We start from the raw sequence: 24,966 nt of genomic DNA, 5'->3' as shown, positions 1-24,966 counted from the left end.
TTAAAGTCATGGACTTAAATTAGACACAGTGTACCCAAATGTTGACTTCCTTCTCTTTCCTAACAGAACTCCCACTACACTCTCCCGCACCATCAATTCATATGTCTATGGGAGTTGACTCTGCTTCTAGTTGTAGGGGGAGGCCTGATTAGTTTAGGGAAATCGTGTCCTCCATGTCAGTGACTGGGCACGTGACCCAATTTGAACCAATGAGAAATGGGCATACAACCCAATTCGGGCCAATGAGAAATGGACTTCTGGGAAAGTCCTTCATTGCTCTTAAGTCAGAAGTTCCTGAAGAAATCTTTTTTACTTCCTTCAAGGAATGAATGAGGAAACTGTGGGCTCAAATACATCTTAGCAGTCATCTTACACCGATAAGACAACAAGTCTTAAGATGAAGCTATCCTGTCAGCAGGATGGAGAGAGGGGAAGAAAACCATGGTTTAATGAGATTGTTGAGATCCTGGTCTGGCCAACCCTGAATGCTGCTGTTGCTAGAATTCCAGACACACGAGCCAGTGAATGTCCTTATTGTCCAAACCTATTTAAGTTGGTTTTCTGTTACTTGTTGCCAAAAGCAGAATTATCTGAAGAATCCAATCCAGAACAATGCTTTTGCTTTAATAACTGAATATTTTAGGCATTTTTTTTTAGCAGATAGTTAAAATAATTGCTTCTATACTCCAATCCACTCCATAAAAATACCTGGTATAAGTATTAATTTCAAACTTTTAGGAGTTAAAACAGAGTGGTAATGCGATCTCTGCTTTTCCAGACCACGAGTTTACTGCCTCATATATATCATCTACCAAAAAAAAAAAAATACAAGGTGTTGATAACGAATGAAGGGAGTCAGGATCATGAAACCAGTCTTCCCTGTCCAGTGAATGAAAGGATTAAGAGTACTTCCAAGCAAGTACATATTTTGCTACATTTAAGGACAAATCCAGCTGGTCTTTGATTTACTAACATCTCCAAAGTGACGCAGATATTCTGAAAGATGACCCACTTTCTAGGCATCCAAAGGCCTTGAGAGACTTAAAACTGTATCTTGGATGGAATTCATCCAGGAAAATTTTGGCAACTCCTGTGCCGTGGCGGCCGCCACTATTATTCTTTTACAATAACTTCTAGCTCTGTATCTGTGCTGATTTTCTGTTGCCAAAGGGTTACTAAATTTTGCCTGGTCTGAGTCAGACACACAAAAAAACAAAATGCTATACCAGGTTTAAAATCGTTTTTAAAAAATTGCTTTATTACCTCACATACCATTCACATGCACTTTATGATATTTACATGTAATTTATGTACAATAAACTTCAGCAATTCTAAGTGCACGCTTTGAAGGCTTTTGACAAATATATAGTCTTATAACCACCACCACAAGCATGGTACAGACCCTTTCCATGATCCCCAAAAGTTTCCTTGTGTCTCAGTGAAGTCAGTCGCCTCCCCCCACTCTGGGCTCTGGAAACCCAGATCTGCTTTCTGTCATGACAGTTTTGCTTTTTCTAGAATTTCATAGAAACAGAATCAACAATGTCTCACTTGGCGTCCCATTTTGTCATACCTTTTGTGCTGTCTACATGGGGGATGCTGGTTTTGATTTGAAGCAAAGGGAGAAAAGGGTGATGTTCCGGGTAACACTATCTGTTCGGAGGCTTGTTGCCTAGTATCGACACTCTACTCATAGGAAAAGGTATCGCTCAAGGTTAAACTGCAGAGGTTAGTTTCCTTGTATTTATTTAATGAGCTGAATTGCTATTTGCCCTATTCATCTCTTTGATTATCTTTTAATTCTGCCAAGACTGTGTTTTCCATCAACAATGATGTACTCCATATTAAAAGAACACTTTATTCGTCTTTCTTTGATTAATTCAGCTCTCTTTGCAATTCTTCCTGGTGAAACATTTCTTCAAGTTGACATCTTAATTTAAATTGCCAAAGAAGAGAAAGACATTATAAATAACCATCTGTTATAAATATGATGGTCAGAGCTCCCCATGTGGAGGGCTGGTCTCAGGTCAAAAAAAAGACAGTCAGGGTCAGGCCAGACATGTGGTATTCTCCTCAAAACATTTTTTTACTAGCATGTTATTTAAACTCTTTGAGCCTTAGTTTTCTCATCAGTAGCAGGAGAATAATAATATTCAAATATATTATTTCAATATTATTATTAAATATTCATTTATCAAATCACACCTTATTAGTGTTTTGAAAATTCATTTAAATAACCCATCTATCTATATAGATACATAGATATGTGTACATATACACAGATACATACAAGTTTGTATATATATACATATATGCACCTATACACACACACACACACACACACACACACACACACCTGGCACACAATATGTCATAGTAACAGAGGCTGTCAACATTAATCTTATGTTTTATAACATTTGAGAGTTACTTTACTTTCAGGTGATAATTCACCCAGCACTTTTTCCTTTAGTAATTAGTGGCTAATGCTGTGACACATAAAGGGAGGTGCTTTTAAAGTTCCTCAGATAAAGAGAATGGTTGCTCTGCTTTTTTTTAAGAAATGGATTTCTTTTTATGTTGAATTTTCTTAATATACCAGATGTATTTAATGTTGATTTGGAACCGTGGATCTACCAGGCTTAAGGCAGGGTAATTTTTCATGAATGTGCACACCGGCAAATACCACGTACGCAACTCAAAGTATGACCCACAAGTCAGCAGCGTCGGTCTCTCCTGGGAGCCTGCTGAACAAGCCCTGCCCCAGATCTAGAGAGAGAATCTGCATTTTAACCACATCCCCAGGAGACTAGCATGAGAAGCACTAAGAGTGAAGGAACAGCAATCCCACCTCATGGGCTCACTCCCATTGTTTACTTCCACCTGGGGCTCTGGGTGCAGAAATGTGAGTCCTCCCAGGTTTAGGAGGGAGAAATACATTTACCAGCAGGGTTTACCATGGGCAGGGGGAAGGGGATGGTGTTAATAGCTGCTTGTCTAGCCTTGTGATTTCGTCTGCTTGTTCTCAATAGGAGACTTCTTCATCAGTTGCCGTATTTCACAAGGAAAGGTGACACCGATAAGAAAGAAAACTTATTTGCTCTTGAGTATAATACTGTGATTTATTCGGTGAATGTGTCATCACTAGTTCCCTAAAGACTCTGCTCTCTAGAAACTTTTAATCTCTAAGAAGTTTGTGTGAATAAAATGTTATTTGAGGTCTTTGGGCTCACCGATTGGGGGAGCCAGAAACCACCTTCAAAAGTTAAAGTACCCATTGGTCTTACAGACAAGCATCAGGAACCAGAGGGCCTGGTGGGGCTGGGAGGAAGCTCGGCAGTGACAGCTGAGGTGCTCATGTCCTTCCATCCCACTGCCCAGTGGATAATGAGCTCAGTAGTCAGATGCGGACCAGCCCAGAATAGCCAGGAGTAAGCACGTCACATTACAGAGCTGTGGCCAGCTTCTGGGTGGAAATAGCACTACCTGGTACCCATAAAAGAGAATTTGCCAAATTACCTGTAGTACTTTGGCAATTTTTGAAAACCTCCTTATCCTTTAAAACAAGAGTAGATAAAATATTTACCATGCAAGAGCATATATGATGGAGAAATATTTGTATTAAAATTATCACAAATGTTTGATGTTTCTTAAAGTAGTTAAAAATAAATCCCAGTCCTCTGGACCAGTGCTGTCCAGTAAGAATATAATGTGAGCCACACAAGTACGTTTACATTTTCTAGTGGCCACATTAAAAAACATAAAGAGAAACGGGGAAATTAATTTATAATACATTTCATTTAATCCAATATATCCAAAACATGATCATTTCAAGGTGTAACCAATATGAAATTATTCATGAGGCATTCTATATGCTTTGCTTCCTATTAAATCTTTGAAATCCATTGTACAGTTTACTTGACAGCACATCTCAGTTCAGAGTTGCCACATCTCAAGTATTTGACTGCACATGAGGCTAGGAGCTACCGTGCTGCACCGAGCGAGTCTGGTCACCTGCAGCCCAGGTGGCTCTTTCATTGAGACACTGCATGGAGAAGATAGTTTATTCCATTAGTTTGAGTTGGCCTGAAAGAGTGCCCCAGTCCCCCACCTCCTAGATGACTGGGCATGCTGCCCAGAACAGCAAATGGGCCTCTATCTATGCAGTCCCAGGAGGGACCCAGAGGGCAGCCTCAGTATTGGCAAAGGTTAACGGATTGCAGCTGTGGGTCACATGTTGGAACATTTCTTCATTTCTTAAAAGCAAAGCTGAGAGTGTTTTATTTTTATTTTTTGTTTGTGTGTGTGGGTGGGGGGGTGGGGAAAGGAGCCTGTTGACGTAAGAAGAGAAAGGAAAAAAGAAGAGAATGTACTCTCAGTTCTAAAACTCTAACTCTAAAGGCTCAGAAATTAAGGGAATATGCATCAAAACTTGTGTGGACTGAATCCAACATGTCATTGAAAGCTCCAGCAGCACCTATGCCAACAGTCATCACGGAAACAGAAAGGTTCTAAATATCACATTTTTGAAATGCCCAGTGCCTGAAACTATGGTAGCATGTATGGATACACAAAATTTTCAGTTCCATGAAGAGGCAAATTGAGTGTCTATAAGACACTGGCCAGCCAAAGTTGTTTTGAAGAGAGAGAAAAAGCAAGTTTGGTGAATTCAAGCAAATCCTCTGCTTTATCACAAGTAAAAATCAAAACTACACACTCCTGCCCAGAACAATTCTTATCATCACTTCTTCTCAGTCTTATGAATGCTTTGGGAATTATTTCAACAGGAACATGGTCTTTAACATCATCATCAATAACATATGAGCTCATCAGACCACCTGTCCACTCGCCAGCTGAGGGAACTGTTCCAGCCGTTGGATGTGGGCAGGATTCCAGGATCCCTGCAACCTTGTCCCACTAGATTCCTGGTAGGTGTCTCCTGCTGGGGCCTGGGCACATAAGGCCCTTCCCCCACTGTCTTGGGTTGGCAGTGCTTTCTGCACAGGTCAAGGACAGCCAGGGTGACATCAGCCCCAGTCACTGAGTGCTCAGGGCAAGGGTGACTGGGGCAAGTCCCGACTACATTCTCAAAGAGCCAGTAGCTGGGGCTCGATGCCGCCTATGTTCCTCCATCCCTTTTCTCAGGAAAATGGAGCCTTCTCTTGTTTCCTGCATTTTTCCTGCATGTTTTCTTGGCAAGCCGGCAGTGGGGGTCTCTGCCTTGCCCTCAACCTTCCCCATCAGCTCGGGTCACAAGCATCTCCTCCATTGCTGCATGCTCAGGGTGCTTTGTCTTCATCCTGGCTCTGACCTGGTCCCTGCCTACTGGGAGAGTCCTGACTGCCCTTCGATTTCTTCTGTTTTCCATGTGCTCCAGTGAAGGTACAAAGAATCTCACCAGTAACTAGAGATGTGCAACTTAAAGCACTGAGGGGGCTGGAAAAATTAGGTAACTGGAGCATACTAAATCTAGATGTGGACAATAGGGACCCACAGGTCCCACTAGTGGGGTAGACACAGAGAGCAAGCTGGCGTTATTCAGGGTATGAAGCTTGCCTGCACACCAAGACCCAAGGGATCCGCTTCTAGGCCTTGAACTCCATGGAGAACCATACACAGGTCAGAAGAGGACATGTATGAAAACACCGAACACAATTATTGAAGGCAACCCAGGTGCCCATCATTAGGAAGATGGAGACCAGAGACACAGCAGGTGTGGCCTAATGAAAATCACACGACAGTTGGAAGCAATGCACTCACACATGAACAAGTTGGGTAGACATTTAAAACACATAGTTGAGTAAAAAAGTAAGAAATACAAGATCTGGAGTGGCACAATGCCATTTATATCACCTGAATACACACAGCACGCTCCACTTCATAAGAACACATTAATAGCAAACGTATAAATCAGACACATTAGAGTGGGAACCTACCTAGGGAAGAGTGGGGATAGAGGAGGAAGGGGAGAAGAAAATCAAGCAGGACATGAGACGAGTGTTGCACAGCCCAATGATGCCTGACCCATGCACAGAGTTCTAAGTAACCCAACTCTGCGCCCCTCAAAAAACAAGAACCAAAACCACAAGAACCAAAACTACTGTCATCTTGGAATTTCCTCCATTTTCAGTGCTTCCAAATTTGTCAAATAGCCAAATTTTGCCTTCCTTATGTAACTCAGAAAGCCTTTGGTTTCGTTTGAAAATGCTGAGACGTATTCCAGAGAAAGTCAGGTATAGCTGAAGAATTTGAAGATCAGTTTAGATGAACCTCAAAATAAAGATCACAATCATTTAATGAGTTTTGGAGTTTGTGGGTTGCTTACTTTTCTGGTTCTTGATTTGAAGAATATTTTCTGCATATGGTAACTCATTGTTCACTGGTACGTCCTTTGTGCTGCTTAAGGCAGAACGTTTAGAGATAGATGAGATTCTCTTATGTACCAGCCATAAGCCAGTAGCACACACCATCTCTGGAATTCCAATCCTGAATGTTCTTGACAGTGAAGCATGTTATGTCTCATGGCTGGTCTCTGGGCCATGGTAATTAATCTGCATTAATATTATATTGTGTTCACTATTTATTCAAGTTTGAACTGTCACTTGATTTATCATATTCCAACAAATATATAGACTAGTTTCCATAATTAATAGCTGTACTTACCCTACCTAGATTTCAATGTGAACGTCTGTGTGTACATCAATCAAAATTAAAACACACTGTGGTGATTTCCAGACATATAAGACATGTCTTATATGCATGTTCTTCGACTTTGTGTTTAGTTGTATTGTGCATATCTATATGATGAAAGTAAGTATAGTTAAATAAATACCTATTATTAGGAGGAAGAGATGGAAAACAGCCCAAAAAGAAAAAAGGAAAAAGGGAAGCAACTATAGAGGATTAGAGAAAATAGAAGGCATCTTGAATGCATCTGGGGAGACATTTTTGAAAGTGAACATTGCACAGAGGTTATTTTAAAAATAGATGCCTTGAATACAGCGCCCAGTAACTATCTGCTGAATAAATGGAGGAACAAATGAAGATAAATGACTGCTGCATTGTGTATATCCATACACTTTCGTTTCTGGGACAACCTCATGTCAGTGACATTAAAATAGTTTTTCTAAACATGTGGTGATCCAATAAGAATTCTGTGATTCAGTTTTTAATGTGAAAAATTGTTCACTTCAATAACTTAATACTCAACTCGTTTAAATTTAGAAGTTGGCTATTTCTAGACAACAAAATGTACCAAGTTGTTTAAAGAATTGTGGAAAGAAAGGGGATGGCAGCAAGCAATGCTACATGAAGTTGATACTATATTTCACTTAATTGACATCAAAAACCTGTCCCCTGCTAACTTGAGAGCAGCCTCTATCAATGCAGTGCATAAACTGTTATGAACTGCAGATGGAACACCTGAAATGTCTTTAGAAAAATGTGTCTAGATCAGATCTCAAAGAGACGTGTGTAAGCCTGGCGGAACACACATACTAATCAAAATATGTGTGTAAGTATTCAATCTCTATTTCACTCTGAGCCATAAAAATAATTGTGCTGAGTATTCCATAAGCCTTCCTCAGTCTTCCTAAAGATCTAAACTATTTGTGATGTGTTGGCTCTGAAATGTAAGCCGGAAAAGGCCAAGATTCATCTTTGAGAGACAGGCAATTGGGAACCTTGGTACTCAACCCATCCTAGTCACCTTTGAGAGACAGTAGGCAGTTGGGAGCCACAGCACTCAATCCACCCTACTTAACCTGTAGAATTTGTCCCTAAGGTCAGTGGAAGATAAAAATATAATGAACTCAAGTTATTTTATTGAATGAAAGAAATGAAGGGATCCTAGAAGTTGTTGTCATGAAGTTTATGTATGTCAAGACTCTCAGCAACAGGTAGAGACACCTTATTTGTGCTTACAGTGACATCCTTTTTGAGTATGAGGATGTCTGATTAATGTCAAAAAAATTTAAAGATTGCCCACATGACAGGAATTGTGCTCTTCACTTCTGTTCTTTGAGACCACATAATGACACAAATTTACTATGATTTAATAACACCTTTCAATTTATTATTGGGTATTAATTCTAACTGTATTTAATTTTATCTGAAGAAAGTACATTTTTTTTATCCAAGATGTATTAATTCATTCAACAGACAAGGCTTGGTTGCTAATGGTTTGTGGACCTTTGCAATAACTCCATAGTCCCTAGGATCTGTGGCCCACTGGGACAGATTCTTTTGTCAACTCCGGGGCTGAGGTTACAGAGGCTAGGAGACAGGAATGTGTTAACAAGAATATCCAGGATTCCCTGTCTGCTTACCCTCCATGTTCATCACTAAAGAAGGTGACATATGTAGAAAGCTGAAACTGGATCCCTTCCTTACACCTTATACAAAAATTAATTCAAGATGGAATAAAGACTTAAATCTTAGACCTAAAACCATAAAAACCCTAGAAGAAAACCTAGGCAATACCATTCAGGACATAGGCATGGGCAAGGACTTCATGTCTAAAACATCAAAAGCAATGGCAACAAAAGCCAAAATTGACAAATGGGATCTAATTAAACTAAGGAGCTTCTGCACAGCAAAAGAAACCACCATCAGAGTGAACAGGCAACCTACAGAACGGGAGAAAAGTTTTGCAATCTACTCATCTGACAAAGGGCTAATATCCAGAATCTACAAAGAACTCAAACAAATTTACAAGAAAAAAACAAACAACCCCATCTACAAGTGGGCAAAGGATATGAACAGTCACTTCCCAAAAGAAGACATTTATGCAGCCAACAGACACATGAAAAAATGCTCATCATCACTGGCCATCAGAGAAATGCAAATCAAAACCACAGTGAGATACCATCTCACACCAGTTAGAATGGCGATCATTAAAAAGTCAGGAAACAACAGGTGCTGGAGAGGATGTGGAGAAATAGGAACACTTTTACACTGTTGGTGGGACTGTAAACTAGTTCAACCATTGTGGAAGTCGGTGTGGCGATTCCTCAGGGATCTAGAACTAGAAATACCATTTGACCCAGCCATCCCATTACTGGGTATATACCCAAAGGACTATAAATCTTGCTGCTATAAAGACACATGCACACGTATGTTTATTGCGGCACTATTCACAATAGCAAAGAGTTGGAACCAACCCAAATGTCCAACAACGATAGACTGGATTAAGAAAATGTGGCACATATACACCATGGAATACTATGTAGCCATAAAAAATGATGAGTTCATGTCCTTTGTAGGGACATGAATGAAACTGGAAAACATCATTCTCAGTAAACTATCGCAAGGACAAAAAACCAAGTACTGCATGTTCTCACTCATAGGTGGGAATTGAACAATGAGAACTCATGGACACAGGAAGGGGAACATCACACACCGGGGCCTGTTGTGGGGTGGGGGAAGGGGTGACGGAAAGCATTAGGAGATATACCTAATGTAAATGACCAGTTAATGGGTGCAGCACACCAACATGGCACATATAAACATATGTAACAAATCTGCATGTTGTGCACATGTACCCTAGAACTTAAAGTATAATAATAAAAAAAAAAGAAGGTGACATAGTTTTGCTGTTACACAAAAGATTCCTGTAGCAGAAAAACATCCTTGGTTCTGGCTGTTTTCCCTAACATCATCTAAGTTCTTCTCCTGCAAAGGATAAAAGGACTTTAGCAGCAATTAACACCTCCTTTATGCAGACACCTTACAAAGACTTCGTCTCAATCTGTTTGCCTTTCTGTATATGAAATTATATTTCCTTCCCTCAAATAACACCAAATTCAGAGAAAAAAGAAAACAGAGCAGGCCCATCTTATTTTTTCCAAACCAAGTAATCTAGCCATCTCTGCATTGCGTGGGCCTCATGGTGTTTGTATGAGTGTGTGGGTCCCACCATCAGTCCCCACATGAAGAAGTGTTGCTACGCCAACACAACCCAGGTGTTCATCCACCCATTTATGAGATGGATCTTAATTTTAATTCTTTCTAGGGAAAGCAGGATTGATTCCATGAAAATCCAGCACCTGATACCTTTTTTATCATCTTCCCGGATGGGACCTCAAGAGACTGAATGACAATGTGTTTTCTCACTTACTTACTTTTTAGTACAATTTCCTCCAGCTTCATCTACATCAAAGGGGCACATCTGTGTATGCCAACGTTCAATCTAGTGCTGGGGAATTTAAATGAATTTCATCTGCTCCTCGAGCCACATCTCTTTTCTTAGGATTATTTCATGAAGAAAGACAATTTTCCCGGTGGGTCAAAGGTCTGGCAAGCAGTACTGCCATGGCAACACAGCTCTGGGTTATGAAAACACCGGAACTCCTGCCAAGGTTGCTGGCTGTGCAGAGCTCTGGAAGTTGTACTCATTATTGTCTCCACGAAGGAGCACATTCACAGAGAGGAATATTTTCTCATTTATCCACAGTCGAGAAGCACAATAATTTGGATTGCAGAAACTGGTTTTGCTGAAAACACAAGAATGGACCAAATGGCAAAGGAGCAAAATACATGAGGAAGCTGAGCCTCTTCCCTCACACTGATTGATGGAAGGATTCCAGAGAGGGTATCAGAAGGTCCTTCCCCAGCAGATGCTTGAAACAGAAGAAGGACAGACAAACTTGCTCCTCTTTTCTATTAGAGAGGGACACATAATTAAAATAATCAAATCAGATGCCTACACAACTCCTAAAAAAGAGAACAACCAATATTAACAGAATAAAACAAGCCTGTGTGGCCTGTGAGTTTTGCCTTGTGTTTTACTTTTGTTTGTGATACTGCCGGGGCTCAGGGTAGACAGGAAAGAAGTAAATGCTTCTCTGCCTACCAAGGGGTGCTGGAGTAGAAAGGTGAAGACTTTTGCTCCTAAAGAGCAAGGGGAAGCCCAGCCTTTGAGAAGGGAAAGGTGGAAGCCCATGCATTTAGATTCATAACTAATCACGGATAACTGAGCAGTTGCCAATGTCACTTTGCAAAGCTCGGAACTCCTGCGTCATAAGCCACATGGACCTGCCTGTGTGGTCTGCCAGGATCCCGGTAGCAGTGAGAGAAGAGTAAGTGAGAAAGGAAAGGGCTTTGGCTCTCCACCTAACCAAGCAATAGGACTTATTCCTCCACGTGGAGAGACTAGTTAGGGAAAAAAGGGCTTTGTGTTTTCCATGGGCTGGCCCTGCTGTCTGTGGCCTGGGGACTTCTCTGGGAAATGGGTTGGCAGCAGCCGTCTCTAGGAAGGGCAGGTCCAGCCATCAAGACAGCATCAGCATCTTGCTTTAAGGCCATGGATGTGTGGGGACAGGACAGAAACCTGCCTTCTGAGGATGAAGCAGGCAGGAATGAAGCAGGGCCAGAGCCACAGTAGAATGGGCAAGGGCTCAGGACCAGATGAAGAACCGGGGAAACACGAGACTCTGAGGAGGAAGGGGTGCGGGAAGAAAGGAAGCCTGGCAGGCAACTAGACAGGCTCAGCAACCTGCCCGCAGTCCCGGGAACGGCTGGCAAGCAGATCCCAGGCCCATCATCCAGCCAGGCGGGAATCCCGTGTCTTCTCCTAGGCATCAGGGCCCATGGGATGGGCAGGGAGGACTTGTGATGCCTGCAAGTGTAGACCTCTGGAATCTTCCTCTGAGCATAACTGGGGAGATGAGGACTGACCCAGTCATGGAGGGACCAACTCTACCCAGTTTGCCTGAGACATTTTTTGGTGTTAGCTCTGAAACTCCCAACTCCCCAGCCCTGGGCAAACAAGGACAGTTGGCCACCCTGCTGGACACTGCCTGAGTCCCTCTGTCGTCCTGGGTTCTGTAAATACACTCACTCTTTAGTAATATGTCGTCAGACACCAGAATTGATTGCAAGGACCGAACGCAGGAAGTTTATGGGACCATAATGCGGAATGCTTTCCTTTCCCAGTTCTGATGAATAGTTTTCAAGCCCTAACTTGTACAGCAGAGGTAGTTAAGATTTTGATAAAGGCATGACCCAATTATTTATTTTCCCAGAGGAAATCTGGAAGATGAGTTTGGGTGAGTAGGGGGAAAAGCCCTGGCTCACCACGGTTCCTTGTGCAAAATGCTGCTCTCTGATGAGGCATCCCAGAAGTCTGCCTAGCCTGCTCCAAGGCTGCAATCTCATTCTTTAAAACACCTTTAAATTGAATTTCCAATTCAATTAAAGCTGTAGGAGAACATCTTCCCCTCAATATCTTTCTGGGTTAAATGACAGCCCACTGACCTGAGCAATGCCAGGCTGAGTTTCCTTTTGGGGAAGGAAATGAGTGCTGGGCACCATGCTTCAGAAAGGAAGTTGGGGGTCTTGACATGCTGTGGATGGCACCGTTTACTGGTACAGTCTTTACGGCTATTTCATTGTAGCATGAACAGTTTTCTCATTTTATGCCATGTAGTCTTGTTTTCAAAAAGTTAAAGACATGGAAAGTAAAGAAATCCATTTAAATACACACCATTTCTAGAACTCAGGCTATTTTTTTAAAAATAGGAAGTGTTACTAAATTATTGGCTACAAAGTTCCGTTCTGTGTTGAGTATGTCCAGTGTCCTGACATATTTTTATGCATTCAAGCATATTCTAAGTTAAAGTGAGTGTGATGGTACACATACTACAGCTACCATTTTTATGAGTCATTTTAAAGATGAAGCCTTTGCTGGTAGAATTGGCACCATTCATCCTGTAAAGTGAGAGGAGGAAGACTTAGCCCTGTCAGGAGAAAACGCTGAATGGGTTCCCAGTGACTTTCTCTCCAATAACTGTTTTTGAGACTTTCTTTGTTTTTGAGACTCTCTTTGTTTTTGAGACTCACATCCTTCTCGTTCCAACACTGGACTGCCCTAGAGACCCGTCAGATACTCCCTGTGCCTAAACTATGATGTCTGGATCTTTTGAAATGAATTCCCCGAAGAGAGATTTCAAATCTGAAGTCTGAGATCACAACTAAACACAACAGTTAACAAAGACAGCACCCTAACTGAACTGAAATACCACCATCCCTGATGGGCTCCATGCAAGTTGGAATCATAGTGTGGTTCCTCTTTTGGAAGAACAAAAATTATGTTTATAAAAATCCCCCTTTGAAAGGAAATGTCAGAAACAGATATTCCCAAAGCTGGAAAGTCCCTTTCTGTAGTAATATTGGTTTTTGTGTGACTGCTCATTACATTATAGAAAAGATGGTAGCTATTAAGGTCTAGAAGTCTCCCTGACAACTAAGGTAATAAAAAAAAATCAGCAAGACACTTTCTAATGAGGTTTTAATCTTTTCTATTTTGGAAATATTTCAAACAATGGTATCATTTATATTGATGATGGGCCTAAAAGAATGCCTTTGGAATTGGAAAGCTCAAATTCCGTTCCTGATGTCACATAAACATACCACCAAAGGAACGGCCTCAAGTATGTTTATGTGTCAACATGTATTGATATAACATCTAATGTTTAATTTTAAAAGCAATATATTTGCTATAAACAATACATAAGTGTATCCAAAAAATAAGGAAACTACAATCAAAGCTTATGGGTTTATTGAGCCAGTATAGGATAAAATATCACTAACAAATATGGGCCTATTCAGTTCTGTAGTATCAGAGACCCCTTGTTAGCTAGAACTGTAACCTACTATTCTCTATGAGTATATCCCATACAAAAACGGGAGGTATGGGCAGCTGGGGGCGGAGGAGAGGGATCTTCAGGATAAAGGCCTTTAAGATCCTGGGAGTCAAAAGGAAACCAAAACTGCTGCCACAGTTACTACCTGTGTAGCTGCATCATCCAGGTCAGTACAGTGACAGTGGCTGCTCACTCAGTGTTGACACAGTCGGCTATTATATTGGTCAAGGTTCTCTAGAGGGACAAAACTAATAGGATCTATGTATCTATGAAAGGAAGTTTATTAGGAGAACTGGCTCACAAGGTCACAAGGTGAAGTCCCATGATAGGTTGTCCGCAAGCTGAGAAGGTAGGAAGCCAGGAGCGGCTCAGTCTGAGTCCAAAAGCCTCAACAGTAGGGAAACCAACAGTGCAGCCTTCAGTATGTGGCCAAAGGCCTGAGAGCCCCTGGCAAACCACTCCTGTAAGTGCAAGAAGAGCCTGGAGTCTGATGTCCAGGGGCAAGAAGCATCCAGCCAGGAGAAAGATGAAAGCTGGAAGACTCAGCAAGACATCCTATCCCACCTTCTTCTGCCTGCTTTGTTCTAGCCACACTGGCAGCCAACCGGATGGTGCTTACCCACCTTGAGGGGAGGCTTCCTCTCCCAGTCCACTGACTCAAATGTTAATCTCCTCTGGCAACACCCTCCTAGACACGCCCAGAAACAATACTTTCCCAGCTATCCAGGCATCCTTCAATCCAATCAAGTTGACATTTTACCATCAGAGCTATTGATAAATAATGCTGCATAAAAGCCATCGATCTTAGCAGCATAGAATAGTAAGCATTCATTTATCTCATGTGTTTGTGGGCTGGCTGAGGCCTGCTAGTGTAGGTTCGAGGAAGCTTTGCTAGGTCAGCTCCATTCTGAATGTCTCTCAGCCTCCTTTGGGGCCCATAGGTGAGCCTGGGAGTTTTCTCTTCATGGTGATGGCTGAGGTGCAGAGATAAAGCCCAACCACACAAGCACATTTCAAGCTTCTATTGCATCACATCTAGCAACCTGCCATTGGCCAAAGCAGGTCTCATGGTCAACCCCAAAATCAAAGGGCAGGAAGTCTACTGCACCTATCATGAGGCCAAAGCAATATCATTGCCATGCCCAGCATTTATAGACCCAGGAAGTATTTTCATCCCTTGGAAATGAGGGAAAATGTGAATCTCTCCAAACAGTAATTTAATCTACCACAATCAGATACCTTCTGTGTCACCAAAAAATGTATTGAAGCCTACTCTGGCAATTGAACTAGTAATATGACCAATTGCATTAGTTAGCTTTGGCTGCAAGAACAGATACCCCCAAATCTCTGTAGTACATGCAGACACATTGAGCAGTAGTTTACTGGGGAAACAGCTTTTTCTTGGCCATGTCCCATACAGCAGCTGTAGGTCAGCTGCTGCAGCTCTGCTCCAGGCTGCAGCTCTCCTTCTGAGACCCACCCTGAAGGAACAGCACCGATTTGGGATCTGCTGTTCTTATGGCAGACAGAAGGAGCAAGAGGGCTGTCAGGAATTCATGATGCCTCTCAAAGGTTCTGCCCTGAATTGATACTCTGCCACTTCTGCTCCTTGGGCGCAATCAAGTCAGGTGGTCAAGCCTGACGCTGGATGGGGAAATATATTGCCCACAGAGAGATACTGCTGTCAGTCATGTGGCAATGGGTGGGGATGGGATGCAAAATCCTCTTACAGAGAGGGAGTGAATAGTTGAGAGGATTAATACAATTTATCACAGATATTAGCAGTCCATGCTTACTTAGAAACAATCCCAGCTCTCCATTACTCACTAATAGACCAAGTCTACTACCACCAGAAGTGTGGGCACTCTGAAGTACTTGCTCATTCTCTTTTATTTTGACAAGCACATCCATTCAGCACCTGGGGCAATGGCCAGATCCTCAGATAAGCATTGTTACTCCATCCATTATTCATGCTTGCACACAGTACTATTACTTGTCTATCATATGAGAGTGAAAAGTAGAATTGAGTGGTTAGTGACCAGGTGTAAGGCAAGAAACAGAGCACTAAATTAACAAGCAGGAATAATGTCAAACTAATACCAAAGAAAAATTTCACATTTACTGCACTGTAAAAGAACTTTGCATTATGAGCAAAACAGAGGGTGTGGCCAGGGCAGAAAGCATTTCTCTTCCTTGATATGTTCTCTGGGGTCAGTGGATGACTGTGGATGCTCCTGAAGACATTGTGAGACACTGTCATGCTGTAGCTGTGCTTGTGCTGTCATTATTGTAGACTTACCCATAATTTGTTTTTTTTTAAGTAAGCCTTAAAAATTATCATATGCAAATGCTGAAAGGCTGAGAACCACCAGACTAGGTGTCTAAGCGAATCCTCCTTCTGCATTGGGTAACTACCTACTGCTTAAAATTCTACCCATCCACTGATTCTCTTTAATTTCTACCTAACCTCCTAGTTGCTCAAGCCACTTCGCTGTTTTGCATTGGTTTTTGATTTTGGGATTTTTCATTTTAGTGAATAACAGTTATACTGTTTGTATGTTCAGAGAGCCTGGACCCTGATCACTTGTATTTCTCCCTGCTAGTGCTAGCTATCTCTTCAACAAAGCCAGAGGCCGGCCAGAAACTTTGGCAAATGGAAGCCTAGGAACAAGTGAGACAGAGACAGAGTTCGCCTACCCATGAAATGAGTAACATCCATGTGAACTGTAACTGAGATGATTTACAGGATAAACAACCCTCAAAATGCACCTGGTTCAATGTTGGATCAAATCTATCATACTATTTTCCTCTCATATTTTCCCTTCACTCACTAAAGCTCTGGGGATTGGTGTAATCTTAGTTTGTAGTGAATTTAGCTTATCTGTAATATGGAGCATCCTTGGGTAGATTTAAGCTAGGTCCTTAAATATACCTGGCCCTCTGATGTCAGCAATGGAACAGGCTGGGGTTGGCAGGTGGTTCTTTTCACAAGAGAATAATGCTGACTTGCCGGGTCTCCTAGGGCTTCTTTGAATGCAACTACATTCTTTCAAACCCATTCTAACCTTCTCCGCACCCTATAATAGGCACCCTGAGAATGAGGTGGGAATTGGAGAGGTCGTGAAGGATGAGGTCATTTACACAGTGATAACTTCTTCCAAAAGTCAGAAGTTACTGAAGAGAGGTTCTGTGAAAACTAAAAAGAGATTGCTGGGAACTTCAGTCATGTGTCTGAACATCCTGGAAACTGTATCCAGAGAGAGGGATGTGGGCTAACATGAAAGTAACTGTGTAAACATACAGTTTCAAGGCTATCCTAACATAGACACGGACGGTATGTATTTGAATCACCAAAATATGAGTAATTTATACCGGTCATACTTGTCATTGCACAAAACCTGTAATGGAATCCTGCTGTGATTTTTGGGGTTGGAGTTGAAGTACAGTGCCTACCCTGCTGGCCAGTCCTTCTGTGTCATCACGAAGAGGTTTTCTGCTCAGGATGGTGCTTGTGGGGACATAAGGACCTTTGAGATGGAAAACTATGACGTGGCCCATAATGTGGCTGAATTCTGCTTTTAGCAAGGTGTTTTAAACTTAAATGTTAAATCCTTCTCTTGAAGATAACACTTTGCTTTTCTGCTTATGCTGTACAATTAAAAAGATTAAAGATGGGTAGGTTCGGTTTGAAGACATATGTTTCAAAAACCAAAGCTCCCTTGGAGAAATAGGTGATTCCATGTGTGAGACTGGAACTTACAAGATGAGACTGGAAAATCTCATCGTGCTAAAGAACAAGGAGGTATTCGGAAGCTACTAGAGGATGGCAGACTCCGGATAAGCTGCGTCTGCCCAAAGATGGAGCAATTTGAGCATCCGAAAGGGTACTCACCAAAATAACTGCTAACATGGTTTGGCTGTGTGTCTACCCAAATCTCATCTTGAATTGTAATTCCCATAATCCCCATGTGTCATAGGAGGAACCCAGTGAGAGGTAATTGAATCATGGGGATGGTTACCCTCATGTTGTTCTCATGATAGTGAGTGAATTCTCATGAGATCTGATGGTTTTATAAGGGGCTTTTCCCCTTTGCTCGGCACTTCTCCTGCCTGCTGCCATGTGAGGAAACACGTGTTTGCTTCCTTTTCTGCCATGATTGTAAGTTTCCTGAGGCCTCCCCAGCCCTGCAGAACTGTGAGTCAATTAAACCTCTTTCCTTTATAAATTACCCAGTCTTGGGCAGTTCTTTATAGCAGCGTGAGAACAGACTAATGCAACTGCAAAGGATTGAAACATATAAACTATGTTTAAATAAACACACTCAACTCATTAATCACTTTGGGAGGATATAGGGAGCCAATTTATTATTTGGAAAAGAAAAAATGATGCATATGTCTTATCTCTCCTATATGAGCTATATTTCAGGGTCACCAAGAGTTGATGGGAGAAATTGGTCTTTAAGCACTGCAGCAATAAATGAAAAAGTAATGACAAGATGAGAATATTGTCATTTGGCAACCTCTGGTGAGTTAGTAAATCCAGGCAGTGATTATCGTGGCAAGAAATGTTCCAAAAGAAGAGACAAGCAGCCACCAAGTATCTCTTAATGGAAATGTACTAAGCCACTTATGAAGTAGTCTTGCCAGAATATTAAACTTGAACTTGATTAAGCTCTAGATCTAACTACCAATTGACAGGGAATATAAAAGACAGAGAAACGTATTAAAGGATCCTATGGATATATTCAACAAAATTTAGACTGTGGAAATTCTTCAGGAGAAAAACCCCAGGATTTTTTTTTATTCCCAAAGTTGGAATGAAATGAAAAAGAGCAGGAACCTATGGATTAAATAAACCCAAAGAGATCAACAATTCACAATCCATAACTTCAGGAGAAGTCTAATGCAGAAAGATGCCGTGAAACATTGTAGGACAATCAGGGAAGTGGAACACTGACTTGATATTAAGGAATTGTGGCTATTTTTCTTAGGACAATGACATTGATATTAGTTTTATATTTATATTTTACATACCACTGCCCCGTCTTTGCTCCCACAAGAGGGATCAGTCCCCACAGGTGGATCAAAGGTGTGATTACTTGTATTGAATTTTAAGAACCACAGGAATAGTTCTTGCTCCTCCTTCAGCAGTGTCCTGATAGTGCACACATAGTTCCAGAGATATCTATGTGTTCCTACTTTAGAGGAAAATATTACAAGATGAAATGCTATGATGGCTGGATTGATTCCTACTCAGTTAATAGGGAAACTAGGCAGAGTATAGAAAAACTAAGATGGATCAGGAGTTGGTAACTGTTGGAGCTGAGGGATATGCATAGAGATTCATTAAACTATTTTTTGTATTTTTGAGTATGTTTGGAAATTTCCATATTAAAATTAAAATGACTTGGAAGCCACTGGATCCCACAGTTCATGATCTCTCATAAGCACAGCCATGTGGAACATTGAACTACTTACCTGTTGTCATGATCTCTACAGTGCTCATGAATAAAGCTGGGTCAGTAGGTCTGTGGGAGCAGTGCTGAACTGTACACTCATGGGATGTGTAACAGCAGCTGCTTCGGGGAATCAGACTCGTCTCTCAGTGATACTCACTATCACACATGACATGCCTGGTTAATCCAACATTATATTTCACAAGTTACCAGCACACAGCTGTTTTTTCTATATTCCTTTCTATATCCCTTTCTAGATTCCTTTCCATATTCTTATCTTTCTATATTCCTTTCTATATTCTTATTTTTCTATATTCCTTTCTAGATGCCTATTTTTCTAGAACACTTTATATATTCCTATTTTTATATATTCCTTTCTTTATTCCTATTTATTTTCTATAATCCTATTTTTCTATATTCCCTTCTATATTTGTTTTTTCTATATTCTATATTTAGACCTTTAAATCAAGATTCTAAACCTTGATGTAGATCATATACATGCTTACCTCTGGACTATGTGTGCAATGTCTTCAGGAGACTGCTGAGTAAAGAGCAGAGATTATTCACTGGATGATTAAAATTGAACACAAATTATCAGATCTTTGACCTGGCTATGAGGACTATAGACAATGGATGAGTGCAAGCTGGGAAACAGGGGTATATTATTTTTCCCTAAAAGGAACACACAGCTCAAATGTGCTCACTCAAAGAGTGACAAGGATGGACTTATCATAGTGGTTTGAAAAGATCATGCTTTATCTTTACCACACATTTTATGATCTGTAAACCTCAAGGTACATCATTAATGTACTCGCACCATTGCACCAGTGACAACTGTTCGGTTGAAACTTTGGAAAAGAGCCTACTGCTTGCCACTTAATATAAGAGAGAGGAAGAAGGCAGAAATCCAAATATACATGACCAAGCTTCAGGGGCTGGGGAGGGGAAAATACAACCAACAAAACCCAGTTCTTCTTTAGACAGAGTTTCACTCTTGTTGCTCAGGCTGGAGGGCAGTGGGGCAATCTCGTCTCATTGCAACCTCTGCCTCCTGGGTTCAAGTGATTCTCCTGCCTCAGCCTCCCAAGTAGCTGGAATTACAGGCGCTCGTCACCACACCCCGCTAATTTTTCTATTTTTTAGTAGAGACAGGGTTTCACCATGTTGACCAGACTGGTCTTGAACTCCTGACCTCAGGTGATCCACCCGCTTCGGCCTCCCAAAGTGCTGGGATTACAGGCGTGAGCCACCGCACCCAGCCCCAAAACCCAGTTCTTATCAGAACGTTCTTATCAGAAGGTTCCTGTGAAATAAACTGAATGCTATGAAAAAAACAATGTTGACAACCTAGTCTTAAATCAAGATTCATATCATCCAAAAATTCTTCTCTAACATTCCTTTTATAACAACCTTTCTGTTATTCTGTAGTCACTTCAGTCTTTGGAGCTAAAACATCATCATATTTTTCTTTATCTGCTATTCTCTAATAATTTAAGGGTTGCTTTAAATATATGTTATATCCTCAAGTGCATATCAAATATTCCAAAGGGCAAAAGCTTTTAATTTTTGTCCCATTTCATTTTTTTAAAATCTTTTTTAGAGACAGCATCTTACTCTGTCTCCTAGGCTGGAGGGCAGTGGTGTGATCATGACTCACTGCAGTCTCAAACTCCTAGGCTCAAATGATCCTCCTGCTTCAGCCTCCTGAGTAGCTGAGACAACAGGTGTGTGCCACCATGCCCACCTAGTTTTTAAAACTTTCTATTTGTAGAGATGCGGTATTGCTATCTTGCCCAGGCTGGTCTAGAATTCTAGGCTCAAGCAATCCTCCCACCTCAGCCTCCCAAAGCAGTGGGATTATAGGAGTGAGCCATTACACCCGGCCCTCCCCCATTTCTTAGTACACTGACGAAGAGGCATCCAAAAAGCCTGTCTTGGAAGGAGGAAGGAACGGAGGAAGAAAAGAAGAAAGGGAGAAAGACCAGCATATGGGAGTTTAAAGGCTGAAATATTACGTTACTGCTCAAGCTCTGGTATGAATAAACAGATTTTTTCAGGGCCAAACTTAAAGCTTTAAATTAAAAGTCAAAAAAAGTTTTACAGTTTATACAATCAAGATGAATGACTCAATATTATGGGGCTTACAGTAAGTAAAGTATAATAATTCAAGTAACTTGGTGCAATTATTAAAATGTGCACTGAAATGATCAATTAACCTTGCCTATAATGCTAATAGAGCTTCATAATCATTTCTTCTTTAATATGTCCTATGATTTTTCCCAAGATTTTTTTTCAGTTAAGTCAGACTGAAAATGATTTCCCAGATGTTTGGTAGTGTGTGTCTGTGTATATATATATATATATATATGCATATTTTGTATATACATTTAAGAAGCAACATTAAGTACACAAGCGGCAACAAAATCAATTCACCTACTTTAGCAATATTTGTTACTCATACTAAAAGAAATTACCTCTGAGTAATTTGATGAGAGGTATTTCCCATTGCACTTAGCAATGCGTCTCAGGATCTGTAATGCTTTATCTCCTTTCTTCCGAGTAATCAGCCAACGGGGAGACTCGGGGACCACCCTGGCAAAGAAGGAGGCTGTTGTGAGTTATGTCTAAGAATTTCAAACTCTAAAATCTATTGCCTTGAGTTTTTCTATCAAAATGGATCTTGCAATTAGATATACATTTAGGAGTCAATAAGAGTTGATAATAGGTCCCTGAAACACAGATTATTCTTGCAAGGTTATAATGGATGGGAAAAAATGCCAGCTTGATAATTGGATCATTGCTCATCAAAATAATCAATATGACATTGCTCTTGCAAAACCAGGCTATCTTACAATATATTGATTCCATATATGAAAAGAATTGGGATTTAGTAAATATTAAGAAAACTTAGGAATCTGATTTATGTAAACTGACTTGCCCATATATTAAAATTAAATTAGAAGAATCATTAAAACATGTTCATTCCAATAAAAATCAAATGCTGGCTAGGCATGGTGGCTCATGCCTGTAATCCCAGCCTTTTGGGAGGCTGAGGCAGGTGGATCATTTTAGGTCAGGAGTTTGAGACCAGGTTGGCCAACATGGTAAGACTCTGTCTCTATTAAAAATACAAAAATTAGCTGGGTGTGGTGGTGCACGCCTATAATCCCAGCTACTTGGGAGGATGAGGCAGGAGAAGCACTTGAACCTGAGAGGCAGAGGTTGCAGTGAGCCGAGATCGCGCCACTGCACTCCCGCCTGGGCAACAGAGTGAGACTCCATCTTAAAACAGACACAACAACAAAAATCAAATGCTTATCTGTTGCTTTTTGATAATGTAATTTTTTGATGCTCTTAACATCTCCATATTCCTCAGAGAATTTCTGAGTAATATTCATTTGCTTTACAGAACACACAGAGAAACAAATAGACTTCATTGCATTTAATTTTCATGTTGAAATACTGGCAGATAAGGTTTGTTGCCTTACAGTTTTCATGAAGCTATTTATTACAAAACAAAACATAATGCAGTACCCTACTTAGAATTTTGTGTTCTGGTATTTTATTAATTCATTTTTCTTCACAATTATTAATAAAATCATCAACAAATACTCTCTTTAAATCCTAAAATTCTCTAAAAATTCTCAAAGCATGTAGCCATTTTAGAGATGTTTGAAAATTTCCCTTATTGCTTTCATTTTCATGTCGGTTTGGAGTCCAATTTCTGCAGAATCAGTATAAATATGATGATAACCAAAACCACATTACCAGTAATAAAGGAGGAAGAGAAAGTTGGGCAGCGTGATGGCTAACTGGATTCCTTGCCAATTGGAGATGAAGTAGGCAATTCCAGGGAGAATTATGATTCCAAGGGTAAAGAACATTTGAATCACGATTCCCACAATCCTCCTTTGTTTCGAACCTACTATTTCTGTCACTAAAGGAAAACAAACACAAGAGGTCACAGAAGCACAAGGTCAGCTCCAAAATAAACAAACAAATACAGAGATGTTACACCTGTTACATCCATCAGCATTGCTAGAACATGCTAGCACTCAGATACGGAGGCTTCCACACTTGCAGAAAGGATGGAGGTGTCCTTCTTGATACTAAATGCTTTTCTCCCACTCTCACCTCTGCCACTTGTCACAGGCACTTGCCATGTTTCTCTTATGCACCCAGACCAGCACTCTTCTGGGTACAATAGGAAAATACGAAGAATATCTGTGTTGGTTTTAGGAAAGCTTCAGTGATGATTATTTTAAAAGGTAATTGTAATTATCAAAACATAAATATGTTAAGATGGCTACATTTTATCACTGTATCTCTAGAGATACGCACATTCTAATCTCGTTAGAAGATTCATTATAAATATAAGACTCTACAAAGACTTTTCGTTATCACAAGACAACTTCTATTAAATGATAATTCTCTCCACAGTGTTGTACTTTTCATTGACATGATATGCTCTAAAAATCACGTGGGAAATTTTATTGCTGAAATCTTTTCCTTTCCTGCCCCTTCCCACTAATTGGTTTCTTATATTCTGATTATCCTGGGATAAGCTACTTTATTGTTGCCCTCAGATCAGAACTTTGAAGATTCACCTAGGCTAAGTCTCCTTAAAAATGCCTTGCTTTCTAATGTTACTCTTTCTGTTCCAGACAGCGACAACCAATCCCTCTAATCATCTTCTCTCCTTCTCCCACTCACAGAAAGATCTTCAAGGGTCTCCAAAATGCACACTGCTTGGAGATTGTATAGCAGTGACAGAGGAGAGTGGAAGTGCAAAGATCTGCAGCAATAATCTAAGATGAGAATTCACATTTTCCTGGTCAGAAATCCACCCCTACTCTTAAAGTAGGTGGCTGGTCCTGAGTTAGAAATGGAACCAAAAGGAGTAGCCAGGGCTTTCCCAAGGGATATGAGAAAAAAGTAAAGCGAACTTTTTCTTTCTTCCATCACCAGAAGGTCAAACTTTCTGGCTATAGAAGATATCCAAGGGTCACAAATGAACTTCTCATTTTTAGAACATATTTCTCCCATAGTAAAAAGTTTCCCACTTGTACAGAAAGAGGAGAGTTGGCAACACAGGAAAGTAATCTCAAACTGTACCACATAACACAGTGCAGAAAAAATGCTTTAAAAATGCCTCAAGAAGCTACTGAGATTTTATAAAAATTAATTTCTTATAAAGCAAAGCTAGAAACCATATTATAACAGTATAGAAGTACTTAAAAGTAGTTTGCCCCAGTGTTTTATAATATTCTACATTTGGCTTCTAAAGTAAGGTGGCATTTTAGTTTCTAAAGCACTCAGAATCCTACCTCTGAGCTCTCCTACCTGCAGAAATAATTACTGTAGCTGCAGTGAAACCCCCTTTGTTAAAGGACACATGAGGAAGAGGAAGGTTGATGAACTAGCACTCGTTGGCCATCTGGCCCTAGTTTCCAAATAGAGAAGATGGTGTAAGAATATCTTACCAATCACGTAGCAAGTCATCCATGTCCCCTTTCCAAACACACCTTGCAGGAAGCGGAAGATCACAAACACAGGGAAGTTTGGTGCAAAGGCCACCACAACCCCAGTGACGCCAACACCAAGGCAGGATAGCAAGTAAATGACGATCCTGCCATACCTTTTTGAGAAAGACAGGAAAAGAGCTCACCTTAAACATTTTCTTCAACACAATGGGAAAATATAAAATATTATAATATATCATACCATATCATATTATACTATATTATATTATATCATTTTATTTTAAAGATGTTTTGTAGAGACGGGGTCTCATTATGTTGCCCAGGCTGGAATTACAAAATTTAAAGCACAGAATGCATCCTTTGTGATTGCAGTTTCTGAAAAGATGA

The 24,966-nt window shown here is 40.6% G+C and overlaps 1 protein-coding gene across 1 annotated transcript in view; it reads right to left on the bottom strand.

Moving 5' to 3' along the window:
- The window catches only part of SLC22A3 (solute carrier family 22 member 3), a 106,030-nt gene that overhangs the window by 20,193 nt on the left and 60,871 nt on the right, over window positions 1–24,966 (bottom strand). The window contains exons 3-5 of the mRNA XM_030809930.1: window positions 24,580–24,734; window positions 22,865–23,033; window positions 21,571–21,688 (exon numbers count right to left, since the gene is read on the bottom strand). Coding sequence (XP_030665790.1) covers window positions 21,571–21,688; window positions 22,865–23,033; window positions 24,580–24,734 — 442 coding nt within the window. The remainder of the gene's footprint in view (window positions 1–21,570; window positions 21,689–22,864; window positions 23,034–24,579; window positions 24,735–24,966) is intronic.

The sequence above is a fragment of the Nomascus leucogenys genome, chromosome 3 (assembly GCF_006542625.1).
Source record: "Nomascus leucogenys isolate Asia chromosome 3, Asia_NLE_v1, whole genome shotgun sequence".
Taxonomy (NCBI): domain Eukaryota; kingdom Metazoa; phylum Chordata; class Mammalia; order Primates; family Hylobatidae; genus Nomascus; species Nomascus leucogenys.
This window is presented reverse-complemented; position numbering and strand designations above follow the sequence as displayed.